This window comes from Cyrtonyx montezumae, unplaced genomic scaffold (genome assembly GCF_038088225.1).
Source record: "Cyrtonyx montezumae isolate F1298 unplaced genomic scaffold, pur_monq_1.0 scaffold_1, whole genome shotgun sequence".
NCBI lineage: Eukaryota > Metazoa > Chordata > Aves > Galliformes > Odontophoridae > Cyrtonyx > Cyrtonyx montezumae.
The window spans coordinates 14452257-14470311 of NW_027071825.1; the positions used below are offsets into that span (position 1 = coordinate 14452257).

Consider the following 18055-nt stretch of genomic DNA (forward strand, 5'->3'; position numbering starts at 1 on the left):
ACCCAAATGCTTGGCTCTCAAACTTTTCAATAATCATAGACTTCTAAGACATATTTTCTTATCCATTATCTTTGCCCTTCCTAAAACTTTGCAAAACAAGGGCAGTTGTTAGCACCGCAAACATTTTTACTCAAGATTATAAAATCCACCTCCAGGCTAAAGCCAAATAGAAAATTTAAATCCCAATCAGTATTTCTGACAAAGATAGCAGCAACAAAGAAGAAAATGTTTTGAAACAAAAGCTGCATTCTCAGCTTAATAATATTTGCATTCCATACCCTTTCCAGTAATTTTTACTTACTTAATGCAGAAACATCAACAATCATAAAGTATCCTCCTTCTGGAATGACAGGCTTCAGCCCAACTTCTTGAAGTAGCCGAACCATCCGATCACGCTTACTTTCCAGCTCTCGAGGCAGTGCATAAAAATAGCAGTCTGGCTCATCCATGCGTTTATAGTCTATCCAAAGTGCTTGTGCCAAAGCCTCCTGGAAACACAATGTCCAAAACACTCATGGATACCCACACACTTCCTAATGAAATGATGTACGTTTTTCTCTGATTCTGTAGTAGGATCTGGCTCTTATTATGCAAATCAGCAAATACAAATTACAGAAACTACAACCAATAGTGTAACTTGTTTGTTAATTCGTATTGTAGCAAAACCCAAAGCAGCAATTGCTTGAAAGGCGTTAATCACATACAGAAGAGCATAAGAGTTTACAATTATGAACTGGAGCTAAGTTTAATTATTGGTGACAATATAATCACATAGTACTAATAAACTGTGATCTAAAAGGTAAAGATAACTGTCAGTAAAGCAAGACCCTTTAGCAACAACTTTTACTTACATTTGGTAGGAAACCACAGATTGATACAAGTGGTGTTTTTTTTAAAAGCAGCAAGCAGCAGAAGTTTGTATGTGAAAGAAGAAAGAATCTGCAAGCCTTCTTATTTTTTGTTTGTTTTAATGTCTGATAAGTTTATTATCTTTTTCTAGCAGCCCAGAACATGTATTTTGACAAGTAAAAGATTAATTGTTGTGATTATTGTTTATCACAGTGAGGTCTACAAGTTTGCTACATCAGAAAATTACATCTTTGCCTCCATCTGTACCTACCTGTAGTGGAGTTGGGCAAGTATATAGTGTATTCTGATGAACTACTTGCAAATGCTTAATCAGATTCTGGGGGCCAATAGACCAACCAAGCTTAGGGAAAAAAAAAAACAAAGAAATAAACATGCATATGTTATACTTACTGCCATGCTGTTACTTCAGATTAACAAAGTTAGAAAATGTCTCAAGTTTTTCTTTAAGAATTAGTGTTGATTTTTCTGAGTTCTTTATCAAAACGAGAGCTATTTTATACTAATTTTGCTGTATAATGCATTAAAAAAACTAGATGCTATACAAGAATAACAGGCTCACTTAGCCACATGTTTCAAAGAGCATCAAGCAAATTTTTTAATTCTTCATATGAGTTAGAAATTAAAGAGAGCCTTTACTAGGAATGTTATTGCCAATTGCTTTAGGTCCATCTCATTAGGCACTCATGTCAAGGGTGGTTTGAGCATAAAACAGAGGTCAACACTAAAACAAATGCACTTTTAACCAGATGCAGCTCAATCATCATGGTTCAATCTGACCACAGGTGACTGAGAAGAAAGCATTTAGTTGCCAAATGGTTACATATTTTGTTTACTTTCCAATATGCATTTTGAAGCCAAGCAAAATATTATTTAAATTTTTAATAGTATTGAAAGAGAAACCATTCCAAAAGGTATTATCTGAACCTGAAAACAACGTCTCCATCACAAGACTAGAAAGTTAAAATATGACAGTATCCAAGCTTTCTCCAAGAGTTTTGACTGATTTTGAACAAATCATACTGTGTTATTTATTTATATATATTCTTTCTCACAAGAACTCATTACTCAAAAGTCAAGAACAGACTTAAAACACAAGAGTCAAGTAGGCAGTTGTTCCAGCTGAATGGTCTCTTCACTTTTCAGAGACACGGATTTGTCAGAAGCTTTCAAAGACAAATCACAAAAATGGAGTGTGATAAACGCATGCTATCTACATGACTAAACTCTTACACTGATTTTCCTTACCTTCCAACCAGTTACACTGTACGTTTTTCCAGCACTTCCTATGGTTATTGTTCTTTCCCACATACCTGGCAATGTAGCTGTATATAAAATAAAATTAATTGGGTACAGGTGCACTCATATCCCATGTCATTCGAAGAACTGTACTACCCCTAGTTAAGAACTAGACTACATTGACATACAACTGCAGTGAGTGGATTTGAAAACTATAGCAACCGTAACAAGTGAAAAAGAACACATGGGCCAAACATATTTGGCACAAAGATAAGATTTGGATTAATTAAAGATAAAAGATAAAAAATAAGGAGAGACATAGTTGGTACAATACTATTCATAAGAAAGATAAAATCTAAGAGGTACTTATCCACCTCAATACAATATTATTTCTGATTCCTGGTGAGATCCCTATATACAACAATAAATCAAGCACTCCCAGCCATTTCAATAGAACTGTCCAGAAAACAGTTTGGTGTCATTCAATATCTCTAACCAGAAAAAGAATTTCTAAGGTTCTGGTTTAGAAGTCAAATATCACATGTGTCAGAAACCTAGTACAAAGTGAGTAAATAAATTATATTTTATTACATAATTTGAACAGGCCTAGGATTGACACACAATAAGAACTAGCTAAGAGAGTCAGCATGTACTAAGGGATTCAAGGAAACCTATTTCCATCTTTGTATCTTGTAGGAGACCAAAATCTTTTCTTTCTTTTCAAAGCTGATGGCAAAGCAAGATCTCTTCTGTCAGCTTCCCACAGTATTCTCTTAAGGAAACTGGCAGCCCGTGGTGTGGACAGGTTCACTCTTCTCTGGGTGGAGAACTGGCTGGAGGGCCGTGCCCAGAGGGTAGTGGTTAATGGAGTTAAGTCCAGCTGGCGTCCTGTAACGAGTGGTGTCCCCCAAGGGTCAGTTTTGGGGCCCATCTTGTTTAATATCTTTATTGATGACCTAGACGAGGGAATTGAGTGTACCCTCAGTAAGTTTGCAGATGACACAAAGCTGGGAGGATGTGTCAAACTGCCTGAGGGTAGGGAGGCCCTTCAGAGGGATTTGGATAGGCTGAACAGCTGGGCTGAGCAAAATGGGATGAGGTTCAGTAAGACCAAGTGCCGGGTCCTGCACTTTGGCCACAATAACCCCATGCAATGCTATAGGCTTGGGGCAGAATGGCTTGAAGAATGTAGAGAGGAAAAGGACCTGGGGGTGTTGGTTGATGCTCGGCTCAACATGAGCCGGCAGTGTGCCCAGGTGGCTAAGAAGGCCAACAGCATCCTGGCCTGTATTAGAAATAGTGTAGCCAGCAGGAGCAGGGAGGTGATCATCCCCCTGTACTCAGCTCTGGTACGGCCGCACCTCGAGTACTGTGTTCAGTTTTGGGCCCCTCACTACAAGAAGGACATTGAGGCCCTGGAGCGTGTTCAGAGAAGGGCAACAAAACTGGTGAGGGGCCTGGAGCACAAGTCTTATGAGGAGCGGCTGAGGGAGCTGGGATTGTTCAGTCTGGAGAAGAGGAGGCTCAGAGGAGACCTTATTGCACTCTACCACTTCCTGAAGGGGGGTTGTGGTGAGGAGGGGGTAGGCCTCTTCTCCCTGATAAGTAATGACAGGACGAGAGGGAATGGCCACAAGTTGCGCCAGGGAAGATTTAGATTAGACCTCCGGAAGCATTTCTTTTCTGAAAGAGTGGTCAGGCACTGGAATGGCCTGCCTAGGGAGGTGGTTGAGGCACCATCCCTAGCGCTGTTCAAGAAGCGTTTAGATGTGGTGCTAAAGGACTTAATTTAGTAGTTGGGTAGAGATAGTGATAGGAGGATGGTTGGACTAGATGATCTTATAGGTCCTTTCCAACCTTATGAACTTATGAACTTATGAACTTATGAGCTTGTAATTTTCTCCTGTACACTGCTCTACCATTTTTACTCTAACTTACCTCATTTTCAATAGAAACACATAAATCAAGACAAAAGTCTGGGACACAAAATTAGACAAGGTCATAACTGCAATTGGAGCTACAGTGCTAAGCAACACCTGGCTCTAGCACACTTGTACGTTATAACTGCTACTGATGAATTTATCAGTTGTTAAATTCCCCCTCTGGGGAGATCAACAAACACAGATTTTCCAAACAAAAACACTGACTTTCATAAGGAAGATTTTGCAGAAGCTACAATTGTTAGCCATGCTATAGGTCTTTGCAACACTTCAAAAACATGCATTGTACTCTTCCGAGCACATTTGCCAAGAAAAGAAACCAAACAATTAGCAGGAAAGAGACTCATATTATTATTAGCTCCTCATATTCACTCAACTATTCTGTGACGTTGAAAACATAAAGGCAGTTTGAACAGATGTGCCTGCTAGTCAGCTAGGTCAAGAATATACATTACTTCCTAAAGACAACTGAACTAGCTCTCATAGTCTGCAAAAATAATTGAATTTCAAAGCAAATGCCCTCTAGCGAGACTGTTTTGCCATGTAGTCATAGGAATCCAACCTTCGAGACAGAATGTAACAGCATTTCAAACAGTAGCAGCAGCAAAGGAGCACAGGGGAAGGATCAACTCAATTGCTTTTATATAGAGGTTTTAAATAAGCAAATTCTTCCGTGCCATATGGCAGCATCATTATGTGACACCATAAGCGACCTGGACTAGAATTTACTATCAAAGGGCAAGCTAACACACAAGTCCGCTACCCAGGCTGGCACTCAGCTTGCTGAGATGTTTGTTCTTAATCCTCAGTTACAATATGTGATCTCTAAATCCTAACCATTACTTAGAGAGGTTCACTGTTTTTACAAAGTTAGGTAATGATGAGAAACATGATGAAGTGTACCACGCTACAGAAAACTGCCTCAGTGACAGCATGAAAATTGTTCTAATTTTATGATCTGTGACTAGCACCTCTTGTTAAATTATATTAAGGAACCACCACCAGACACTGTAAATTGATGCAATATCCATTTTGTATCTCTCAGAAAGGAAGTGTCACTGCATTCAAAGGAATACGGAATGTTTAATGTGAAAACATGGGGACTATTAAATAGAGAAAAAGCACATGCCATTTTTTCCTCATATTTTTCTTTTTCTAGATTTAAAGAAGTCCAAGAAACTGAAGTTAAAATGAATGGATCTTGTTTCTTTTACTAAAGTAGTGTTATTTCTCACAGTTTCATGAAAGTTTTATGATCGTCTTTACAATAAAGATGATATAATGGGACTGATCATGGAGTACATATTAAAATGAATGAAGCTGAATAACTTTCCAGGCTTTACCTTTTATCATAATCATAAGGGGCTTCTATGTTGTATGATGACCTATAGAAAGTCTTCTGTTCATGACAAGGCTGATACTAATATACAATAAAGTTAGTGTGTTAACAATTCAGCACCTGTCCACTAAAACAAAGCACAACTGACACAAGTGTTCAAACCTGTTGTTATGGCAAAGGAAAATAAATAGATTACCTTATACCATCCACAGGGACTTTAGTTCTAAAGATGGCTATTTGCATGAACCACCTGCTCGGTCTATGAAGAAAGCCTTAAACTAAACTCATCTTACTTTGTAACTGAATAGGGTAAAGCACCAGTTACTGTGGTAACTTGGTACGATGCACTGACACAGATTACAGTCACATGAACCCAAAACGTTCCACTTCCTCCATGTCTGAAGACCTTCTATAGGGTATCACTATCAAGTGAACTATCTAGAAGGTATGACCACAATAGTCACAAGGTTGGGCTACTTTCAAAACAGGCTCATAGCCTACGCATGCCCAATGCAATTAACATACTAGAGCTGCACAATCAGTATCTGCATAGTTGAGCTAATAAGCATTGCAAGGTCATTTAGACATAACTTCCTTTTCAATATTTATAAGAATCAGTTTCTATAGATATGCTTCTACTAGAGCCCTCACTAATGGGGTTTCATTTATTGCTACTCCTGAGATTTTAGGATCATAAAAGCTTTAAGTTCAAACTTCTTCCAGCAAACATCATTTAAGAGGTAAGTTTACAGTATCATTCCACAGCTGCTTCTGTGACATCACAAAAAAAAAAACAGGTACCTATTTTAATGTGCTTATTCCCCTTATACACCAGCCATTCATACACCTCATCACTGATGCACAGGGTATCATGTTTAATGCAGAGATCAGCTATTATCTGGAGCTCTTCTCTAGTAAATACCTGGGATGCAAGAAAGTAAAGGCAACGCATTAATCACAGTATTTAAGGCATACTCTGAAATTAAAGTAGTGTTTATGCAGGATTCTTACCTTGCCTATAGGATTGTGTGGGGTATTCAGAATAATGGCTTTTGTTTTGGAATTAAATTTACTTGCAAGTTCAGCTGGATCTAAGACCCAATCAGCACTAGATGCAGAGTTTCCACCAATTTTCTTGGAAAAAACAAACAAACAAACATGCATTACTGGAATGCAACACTTGCTACTGCCTAAACAGAGATGCCCAAATTACCGTCCTCAGACACTTTACTAACCACACATGACAGCTTACTCTACTTGTTCTGCTCCCCTGGGAGGAGGTGCTTCTCAAATAGGCTAGAGGCTAAGATCAAGATAAATTACTGCGACAATGGCAGTCTTGTCCTGCCTGATGTCTGTCTCACAGCTTCCCCAAGAACCAGTTTCCAGGATCTAGTTACACATATGCTGACTATATAGTGTGTAATGCAGGAAGTCCAATCACATGAGAGTAGAGTTTATGTCCTTCCCATATACTAGAACAAATATGTGCGTGCTTGGCTGGAAAGATAAATCACCACTAGACTGGGATTTCAGTTCCTTCCCTCCTTATCTATATGAAAACAGTAAAAGAGTTAAAAGTATCTACCACAGAGGCTCTGGAGTTGCATCCTCAGCGTACATGAGGATGACAGAAGTTTGAGTCAGTTTCTGCTAAGATCAAAGAGCATGGCTGTACTAATTTTCTGATATATGCCTAGAAGGAAAGAAAAGCAGTCCCTCAGACATCACCTGATAGCTAGATCAACACTTTGCATCCATAAAAATCCTTGCATCCTTCCAACAGGATGCCAGAAGTACCAGTATGTAAGTTAACTATATGATCATTATTCCTTTTTACCAATAAAGGTATCATCTACTTATCATACTCCTTATTTAGTAAGTGGTTTTCAGAAAAATTCTACTCTATCCCTATCTCTACTGGCATGATTATCCTTCCTACATTTCCACTGAAAACATTTTCCAATCATATCCAAACAAAGGAATGTTGATCAGCTTTCAGACTGCACAAATTAAAGTAAATGAGAAAATGAGAAACACTGTCCTACCTTTTCCAGCACCAATAAAATATATTATTTGCTTTGGATTATCATCATCTCAGACTTACACTGTAACAATCAATCTCATTTTTGTATAATTGGATATTATGAAGCACTGTACAGAAATGCATCTCCTATAAGGCTTTCATCAAACTGTATTAGGTATGGAAGAGAAGTTTTATATGATAAATAATTTTTAAAAGCTACTCACATGTCTCAGTGGAATAAAAACAGGCTTTGCACCCGCCATCTTTACCATTGGTTCATAACAGTCATAAAATGGCTCTATTATTATTACCTGAAATTACAATCACTGATATCAGAAACAGAAAATCTTATGTGCATAATACCATCATATTTCCAGATTTGCTTTGATGATCTAACTTTATATTGTTTCTCCCACTTCATCCTGATTTAAAAACAAATAAAAATAACAGAACATTCTTTCCAGAAGGCCAACAGCATCCTCAACTGAAGAAGGGTGGTCAGCGGGGCAAGAGATGTGACTGTCCCTCTTCACCATGCCTTTATGGGGCTCCATCTGGAGTACTGCACCCAAGTTTGGGACCTCCAGCTCAGGAAAGCTTTCAGAACAGGTCCAGAGGAGGGCCAAGAGGATGACTGAAGGAATGGAGCACCTCTCCTACAAAGACAGGCTGAGGGAGCTGGGCTTGTTCAGCCTGGAAAAGGCTCCAGGGAAGACCTAATCATGGCCATGTAATACTTAAAAGGTAGCTTATAAGTAGTAGGGAAAACAATTTTTTACATGGGTAGATAGTGATATGACATGGGAGAATGGCTTTAAACTAAAAGAGAGGAGATTCAGATTAGATGTCAGGGGGAAATTTTAACTGAGAGGGTGGTGAGATGCTGGAACAGGCTGCCCAGAGAAGCTGCAGATGTCCTATCCCTGCAAGTGTTCAAGTCCAGGTTGGATGGGGTCCTGGGCAGCCTAATCTAGTGCCTGATTTAGTGGCTGGTAATCCTGCCTGTACAGAGGGATTAGACCTAGATGATCTCTGAGGTCTTTAAAATAATAAAATAAAAATAAGCATACAATTTCATGTAATAATGTCCTTAGACTACGCATAATAAGAACTACTCTTTTTGATAACAAAACACTGGCTGTTCTTGTGTAGTTATAAGTTACTATCATTAACATATAATATCAGGAATGTTGGGTCCTTGTTGCACAGATGTAAATATGCAGGACAAAGATGGGAGATAACCATAGCAAACTGCTGAATAACAGCACAGCTGCCATAATTTATGAAATTCCAGGTGGAAGAAAGTATGCATTTTCCACAGCAGATGGAGCGTATTCTTTTCAAACACACTGATTCTACTAAGCAACCTCTAACACAGTATATCCAAGCATCAAGGAAACACCAAAGAATGGCCTAAGTCTTTAAATTTCATCAGAAGAAAACTTTCAGATAGGAAAGAAGGACAAACTCAAGGAAAACTGCTAGGTAGAGGCTAGGTAATATGAAAAGAAAAGCCAAAACAAAAAAATTACAACCACCAACCCAAAGAAAGGTTAAAAGCAGAGAACTAAGAGAACTGCTAAAAAGAAAGAAGTGATCAAAGCAACAAAAAAAGAAATAAAAGATAGAAGGGAATATGTTTTATAAGTGAAAGCAACAAAATGCTGAAAGCAAAATATGCAACAACAAAGGAAGCTTTTGTTCTCTGCAGACCCAAAGAAACATTCTCCCAAAATGACATTTTGCATCATTACCAAAAAGGCTGAGATCAGTAATGAAGAGATGAATCACCACAGATAGTACAGTAAATTAATGATCTTTTCTATAAAGGACTTTTCTGCCCTTCTGCTGCCTTTCCTGCTATAACTCAATGGTTCAAAATAAAACTGACATACAATAGCTTTCCACAGGTAAATACATTGTACCACACTTTTTTCTGTTGCAGACAACAAGCCAGACATTTTCTTAAATAAACACAGACTATTGTGTCACCTAACAATAAAGTAACAAAACTGCTGAAGGCATTGCCAAGCATGAAAGAAAAGGGTCTGTAAGCTGGTGAATCGATAGGGAAGACATCCAAAGGATGCTACTAGAACTGCAAGTCAAATATGCAGAGGTCTGAGTTACTTCCTGTAAGTAACCAAATTACTAGAGAACAAAAAGAAGCCCAAACATTAATTTATAAGTAGACAAACAGCAACAACAAAAAAGCAGTCAAATTCTCTTTTCAGTGCATAAGTGAATATTTCAAATAAAAACTTACTTCATCTCCCTCTTCAATTAAAGCCTGGATTGTACTAAAGAGAGATCCGTAACCTCCTACTGTCACCAGGATATCTGTGAGAGGGTCAATCTTTCTTCCACAAACTCTCTCATATACTTGAGACAAGGCTTTCACCAGTGATGGATGTCCCTGTTCAAAGCAAAGAAATGCAACTGAAAGAGTTTATATGTTATCAAGAGCACACCAGTGTTTCAGGTTTTTTTTTTTTTTTTTTGTAGGGTTTTTTTTTTTGGCACTTCCTCCAATGGACCAAAATAACACATAATATGAGATGGACCCACAGTGTCAATGTGCTTTAACAGGCAGTGTAGCTTAAAGTATTTCTTCATTGGCTAAGTGAAGTTACTTCAATTTATTTGAATCTACTAGGAAATTATTTTTGTATAGCTAATACTTTTGAATGCCTACCTTATCACCGTATCTCAGGATAGCTTTAGGTAGCCTGTAGGAGAGCTAGGACAAGAGATAGCAGGAGAGAAGGGAATAAACTGATACCAGTTCACCTTCGTAACTTTTTGAGTTTCCCTCCTGCCTACTCATATCTCCATCTGAAGTACCTTCTCATTTTCGTTAACTGACAACTAAAAATGTTTTGGTGCAAGGAAAATTATTTTACCTTGTTTATATAGTGCTGATAAACAGCTCCTGTGATCAGAAAGATAATTCATATATTGCAAACCTCAGACCACCTTTCACCAGAGGACACAGAGGTTAGTGTACCCTTCTCAAAATGTGTAACGAACAAGAAAACAAACATAAAACAAAGACTACCTACAATATAGGAACAAAAAGGTACAACTCTGTTCACTCAGGAAAACCAGAGGTTTCCTGTTGAGAAAAAACTTTTCTTCTTCCTTTTTGGATACTTGGTAAAAAGAGAGAAAGCAGTTCTGGGAGAAAATTCAGCTATATAACAAAAATCCTCTAAATGTTGAACACTGCAGCTCCACAAGAAATGCATAAAATTATGAACCTCTCTGTAAACAAAAACTTTACCACAATTTAAAGCTTGCAAGTCATTTTTGATTGAAATTATGGCCATTTCTTACTACGAGTGTGTCAGCTACACAGGAATGCTGCACCACCCAAGTTAATCCACATCCAACTCAAGATCTAAGTGCTACAAGGCAAATTACAAACTGTAGTGACTATCCTCCAGAGGGGAACTTTACTTTAACGCTTCTTAATCTCCACTGATATCTACTAACATCATGGGTGAATCTTTTTTTGAGGCACTGTCTCAACTGATAGTGTACAGCTTTCTCATTCTAGTATTATCCTATCCAGTTCATGTCCACACTAACCAAATAAAAGGCAAATGTATAGTTTACAATCTTTTAATCTGTAAATTGATTTATATTGTCTTTAGAGGCTCATACAATCCCATATGTACTCTACCATTTTGCTCTTGCTGAAGTATTCCGCCTTAAGGAAGACCACACAATCTGTTGTTTGGTAACAGATAAAACTACTAGGAAAACTTACTTAGGAACAGAAGAGTATGAACTACCTGTAAAACCAACTTAAAGCAAAGTCAGTTTATTTATTCCCCCTGTGGCAAATTCTCCACTGACCTTGACACCTTGACTCCTCAAGTTCCACAGTACTTACAAAGCCTCGTGTGTACTGGTTCAGTCTGTCAACTGCTGCTGCTTTTGCCAGCTCTTCTTTAACATAGCTGGGAGGGCATATATCAGGAAGGCCTTGACCAAGATTAACTATCGAGGGATCTGCTGCTACCTTTGTAAATTCAACCCTAACAGAAAAAAACATACATCTTTGATTTAACATACCAGACAGAATTATCTTTTCCTTCACAAGCATTAGAAGATGAAAGAACTTTAAAACTTCTGAACAACTTTGTTTGTATGGGGCATTTTGTTTACAAGAGTGAAAAACAACAAACAAACATGTAGGTAGTAAGGAAAGGGTAAAATGCGAAATCTAATCAGGAAAAGAAGTAAATAAAATACAGAATCACAATTCAGTCAAAAAATAAATACAAATTTCTAACAAAAAAACACAATCTGAGGCTGGATGATCAAAACAATCTTGTGTTTTTATATATGCATACTTACACATGTATACATATGTACACACTAATGTAAAACCCAAGCTGTTTTCACTAACAAAATCCCATCTTTACCAGTGATGGCAAAAATGTTTTGTGATCAATTTAATAGCTAATAACAAGCATACAAAGAGAAAGAATTTCAATTACAAGGACAAGCAAAATGACTTAAAAATAAAGTCAGATTCATTTGGTAAACAAAACATGAGCATTACTGAGATAATTATTCAACTCAAATAATGTTTAAACTTGAAAGTCAGCTATACTACCACTTACAAGACCTATACTTGTCTTATATGTTTACTAGATACACAGAAGCCTAAGCCTGTGTATCTAGTAAACATATAAGAGAGCTGTGCACTTTCTTATTGGCAATAATTATCAATTTGGAAAGAAAATATACCAGCCAAAGACATTTTCTGAAATTTGCTGATATTTTCCCTTTACTTACCACACGTTGCTATCAAGGCCTTCAATTCGTCTTGTGTTTTTGTGTCTGAAGGCCATTGTCTGCAAGATCAAAATACACAGACAGAAGGGTTTTGTTAAGAAAGACAATGTTCTATATTGTTGGATCCTGCATGACAAAACCTCCTTCGTGCTTTCTCAAATATACCACTGCCAGCTGAATTCAGTCCTTACTCAAAATTATAGACACGGTCTTTCATTAAAGCTTCTGTAATAGCCTGAACACAGACTAACAAGAAAATACATTAGAAGTGTCATAAATCCTCATTCATCACTATCTAAACTGAATGGGCAGCAAGAATGGATGAGGATCATAAGCTCAGTAGCTTTAAAAAGATGACTTAAAAACAAATATTAGAATACAAATATTCTTTGTTTTTTCTAGGACACATTAATATCTTAAAGGTTGTTTGTTGATTTTTTTGTTTGTTTTCCTAGCACAATCCAGTTTGCAAAGTTTGTTTTTTCTAAGCAATTTTATTTGACAAAATGATGGTTAGAAAGAAAATAGGAAAGACAGTTCATATTTTCATTCCGACTTTCAAAACTTGTAAATGTTTAATTACAACACATCAAAAACATATTATGCCTTTTTGCTACATATTCAGACCTCTAACGAAGGTCTTAGAAAACTGCTTTAGAATAGACCTCTCAGTCCTCCTTATAAACTTTTTAATAGTTCTGGTATTGGAAAAAAAAGAAAAATTGGGAAAATAAAACCATCAGATTTATTTGTAAGTGTAAGCAATGAAGAAAATAACAACAAAGCAGTTCATGTACATTTCTACCTGGAAATCAGCATGATACTTGAAAAGCACAGAAAAAATGAAAATTCACATAGAAAGTAAGACCCTTAGAGCTCCAAACACTCCAGTTTCTGTGAGTCAGACTACTAATCTCAGTGACTTTTACCACTGCTTGGTGTTACTATTTTGTGAAGGATTCAAAAAACATACTCCAACTACCACATGTAAAGAAAGACTAAACACCCAAGCTGTCATTACACTTAAAGTTTCAACTTTGAAACAATGGGCTTGAGTCAGAGTTGTAATTTTATGCAGGCACGCGTTTGTACTCAATCTTTTTGCAATAATGAAGCTACTTTATAGGTAACAATTTGAAATCGGTAAATAAACTAACAGATATTTCACTGCTCATTTGTTTTCTGTATGGATCTAATCCTGACCTCATCTGTCAGAGACAAACATCCAAAGAACAAAACAGAAGACATCTTTCATTCATCCTCAGGCACAGCAAACCATAACTAGACAGGTAAAGCTGTACTTCTTAACAGACATGGACCATAGTTAAGAGTGAGCTCTGACTGAGTGATCAGTACTGCATCTATTTAAAAAACAAATATGGTTTAGAAGATGAATCCAATTTCACAATGTTAGTCTTGGTAAATACAATCAGTGCCTGCCTGTACTATATAACTGCCAACAACGCAGGTTAGACTGAGCCCCTCTCCAGATACACATACATTTCCACTTCTTTTGTCCACATGCTAGACTACTACTTATATGATGAGGAATAAGAAACCTTGCTTTGAAACTTCCCAGCTAATAATGAGAATTCTGTACAATGCCATGGGAAATTTGTTACATTGATCAGCTCTTCCTAAAATTGTTTCGGTTTGCTAAAAGCTTTTCCACTGTTGGATTTTATCCTTAACTGTAACACAGATCTTAACTTTGTAAGTAATTTTCCGTAGCTGAAAATGCACAGGCAAGTAACAAAAGCCTGTTACAGTCCTCATGCTACCTTAAGTTTAAATAATTAATATTTCAGGTCTATTTATTTTTTTCTTGTACTTTGAAAATAGTTTCAAAACAGAACAACTAATCTTATTAGTTTTAGTATGTTCAGCTTACAGAAGAGTTGAGATCTTGTTACTTAGAGAAAGTGAACAAATTACACTTAGAAATGATACCCTAAGGAGAATTCTTTCTTCTAAAAGACCATAAGAACTCTTAACGTTGCTTTTTAGTCTAGTCCAATTACATCATGGCTTGATAATCTTCAAGAACTTTTCAGGTGCAGAGCTAGGACTGCCATAAGTTTAAGATCAGTGTTAAATAAGAGACACATCCTCACCAAGCTCTAACTCTAACCTCCTGCTTCCCCTAACATGATTGCTCTAGTTGGAAAGTCACGCACTGCTTGCATTTATCTTTTTTCATGATACAAAGAAACTCATGATCAAATTAATGGCAACGGGTTTAATTAGAGAAGCACATATTTTTACATAATTAAATTGTGGAATTCAACATCAAAAGCTCCAAATGAAGCCAAAGTCTGAAGTAAATTCAGAAATAAAGTCAGGGTGAAATTTCATCTTGGTCAGAAAGAACATCCAGGAACAGAATAAAAATACAGCACATGAAAAGTTGACTTAGGCCAAATGTGACTTCCCAAGTGACTTGTATGTTAAAACAACTCTCATATGAGCAAACTATGCTACAGTTGTCTGTGTAAGTTTCACCAGCTGTTCTAGAGGATCTGACATGTGCCTTGGTTGAGCCAGTTTGCTATGTAGACGAACTTCTGCTCTGTGACCTGGGAGCACAAACTACGCTCCAGAGTTCTATACACAACACCAAGCATAACCTCTGGCCACACACCAAGTTGCAATGCTCTTGTTTTCTCTCAGCAGAATAGAAAGACTTAAGCTGAAGTTAATCTCACATGCAGTTAAGCTGGGAAATTAAGAAGATTCTGTATAAAATCAAGTTTGCAGTGCTTTTATATCCCTTGTTATTGTAGCATCAAAAAATCACAACTACCCCCGCTGCATTAACAGAAAGCTGAGATACAAAGGAATTGACATACCAAAACTCTGTGATAAAGCTGGCATGAATCAGTCTCCTATATCTCAGGGTAACACTCTTAACAATTAGGCAATCCCTTCAGCTCGTACCTGTAGCACTGACTTTAAAAACTGAAAAGGATACACAAAGTAATCATTGCCAAATTCTGTTGTGCCAGTATGGTTAAATATTTAACTTGTTAGAAAAACTTACTTTAGTCTTAATATTAAATGTTTGGGTCAAGGTAACTAGAAGTAAAGAAAATACTGCTAATGTGTATTTACCAGCAACATTACAAAATCAGTGCATGTCTAAAATATTGCATGCAATAGTTTTATCAAATAAGTAGATTTAATACTTACATCAGATGCTGAAAGCTTGATGGATCTAGAAAGTAAAATTGTTTGTAATTGGTAAGTTGCGATGCCACGGCAACAGAGGCTTCCTGAAGCAAAAAGCATGCCTGTAAAACAAACAAGCAATCTGAAAAAAAACTTATACTCCAGGAACAAGTTTCCTAAGCATCACTAAGTATTTTTATATGATAAAACCTCTTCCCTCCAGTGATTTTCTTTCACTGAAATAAATTCTAGTAAATTATTACCTTATCACATTTTACGTATCAAGGATGAAACTTTAAATGACAGGGCTTAAAAATTTTTCTGAACGTCATATAAAATGAAGGTTTCCTCTATTTGAGGGCATTTTTTTCCCCTTATGATAAAAATTAAGACTTTCAATTCAAAGTCTCTGTTAGAATTGTGAAAACTCATTCGTCTTATGCAAACTGCCATCAGAGTTGACAACTTACACACAATATAAAAAAGACTCAGCATTAAAACTGGTCTCAATTTTCAGGTGTTTCAAATTAAGCATTCAGAACCTGAGATAATGAAAATGACCAGTCATACTGGAGTAGGACGTCTATGCACTTTATATAACCAAAAGAAGTTCTGCCTCAATGACTTGGGCAAACATTAAATATTTAGCACGGCTGAAAATAGACAGCCAGAAAGGATGTTCTGGATGAAGTAACAGATTGTTTGCTGGGTGCAAAAAGCAAGCCCTGTTAATCAATGACTGTAAAAAGACATATGAACTGATACCTAAGGTACTTACTTCCAAGAAGCTTGTTTAAACATATGCATTGGATGACAATGTTAAAATGAATTGAATTTGTAAGAGAAAAACATAGGAAGAATGGATTTATTCCCAGAAGACAGCATTCCTTACACTGAGAATGTAAATAAATATAAAGACCGATGACACTCCTTTTAAGGATGTCTCATTTAGGCAAAGTAACATACTTATAAAACTTACTTTCTCTTTTTCCAGTGCTACAAACTCAGTCTCAGTTCTAAAATTAAGGTCCTTCTGACACAATACTGAGTTGTATACAACTCAATTAGAACCTCAGGAGTATCTGTACAAGGCCATGGCCTTTAGTGAGCTGCAAGTTTGTAATTCACAGATGTTTCCTTTAAAAGCATAAACAATAGCAATGTCCTCAACTCTGCTGACCAGAGGACTTGCAAAAATAAACAGCAATTAAATATTTCACAGCAGACACTCTGAGAGACACAGAAAAAAAATATATGTTTAATAAGACTTGTGAATACATTTAAAGTAATTTTTAATAATAGCATTTAGCATATCAGACATGAACTCTAATAACTACAAAGATGAATAAAAAAAGACTGTGAAGCCCTCCTGATTGTGTATAACATATGGATTCTATCTTATGCAACTACAACAACAGCTTTACTTTCCCAGGGTTAGATGAGTGACAGAGACCCACCTTACTTTTACAGTAAACAATTGCAGCAGTTATTGCAGTGTGATAAATATGCATGTCTTTACCTGGTCATTTTGTACTGAGGAGTAGCAAGTTAATATAAAAATTTTCCAAACTTGACATGCAAAGTTAACTTGCAACCTTAACAGAAAAAAAAAGTCTGTAAATATTGATAGCATTAGTGCCATGCTGTACTAAAAGGCAGTGTGGTATTTGATGAGGCATTACTTGCTGTGAAGCAATCACACAAACTGTAGCATAGCATGAGGAGCAGCAGACCTGTATCACTGCAGCGTGGTCAAACTCTGATGGTATATGAAACATCCGGAGTAAAAAATGATATCCACTTTTAATGCAAGATAAGAGTAGAAATTGTGAAAACCGTATAAGCAACAGCATGGGAGGAAAAAAAGTATTTCTGAAATATATGGAAATACTGGAAAAAAATGGGGAAAAAACCAGCTTCAACAAGGAAAGACAAGCTTTCAGTATGTGGTTCTGCTACATTTAAATGCTTTCCCAGGGAATGCTCTTCCCTCTTCTACAACATGGAATGCTTGCTTTTAAGCAAAATTTTAAGGAAATAAAGGCAAAGGCCTGCTACAATCCCCACCTCTAGACCTCAAAAAAAAAAAAAACAACCACAACCTGCTCTTTTCCCCCTCTCCCTTCCCACACACACATTCTCACTATTATTTTATATAACATGTTAACACATAACAAAATCTCAAAAGAATTATTTACTGCTACTTTTAGGATGAGTACGCTCTTCATAATTAGCTCTGTACATGTTTTATCAATTACATGTTTTATAACATCCCATGGTATTTTTTCTCATCCCTATAAAGTTTCTTCCAGTAAAGTTACAAAATGCTTCTAATGAACTCATTTCCTCCCTCTGTCCCCTCCTTTGAAACTGAAGGCCAAATGCTCTTGTCCTATCGTATTTAACCTCAGCTTTACCACCTCTATAAAACTGCCCTTGGGCTTGAGAAGCTTACAGTCAGAGCCCTTCATCTGGTGCATTTTCTCCACGCAGAGCGGTCTCGCTCTGCAGATCCGGTGTCAGTCACGTTACGAGAAACAGCGCAAGCCCTTCAGCTCCCACAGTGCAAATACAACCACTGTTACACTTCTGGCTAATATTCATTAGATACACAAGGTTTGAAGAATGTCATACCTCGGACAAACTTTATCAAAGAGTGAATCATTG

The 18055-nt window shown here is 36.9% G+C and overlaps 1 protein-coding gene across 3 annotated transcripts in view; it reads right to left on the minus strand.

The window, feature by feature from the left end:
* KYAT3 (kynurenine aminotransferase 3) overlaps nucleotides 1-18055 on the minus strand; it is a 30547-nt gene that overhangs the window by 2204 nt on the left and 10288 nt on the right. For 2 of the 3 annotated variants that reach the window (XM_065741422.1, XM_065741414.1), the window contains exons 2-12: nucleotides 16908-16983; nucleotides 15410-15510; nucleotides 12221-12279; nucleotides 11310-11454; nucleotides 9678-9827; nucleotides 7636-7722; nucleotides 6397-6519; nucleotides 6187-6307; nucleotides 2116-2192; nucleotides 1121-1210; nucleotides 302-488 (exon numbers count right to left, since the gene is read on the minus strand). In XM_065741422.1, the coding sequence (XP_065597494.1) occupies nucleotides 302-488; nucleotides 1121-1210; nucleotides 2116-2192; nucleotides 6187-6307; nucleotides 6397-6519; nucleotides 7636-7722; nucleotides 9678-9827; nucleotides 11310-11454; nucleotides 12221-12279; nucleotides 15410-15508 (1138 nt within the window). In that variant the 5' untranslated portion in view covers nucleotides 15509-15510; nucleotides 16908-16983. The remainder of the gene's footprint in view (nucleotides 1-301; nucleotides 489-1120; nucleotides 1211-2115; nucleotides 2193-6186; nucleotides 6308-6396; nucleotides 6520-7635; nucleotides 7723-9677; nucleotides 9828-11309; nucleotides 11455-12220; nucleotides 12280-15409; nucleotides 15511-16907; nucleotides 16984-18055) is intronic. The other variant, XM_065741429.1, reaches the window with a different exon arrangement.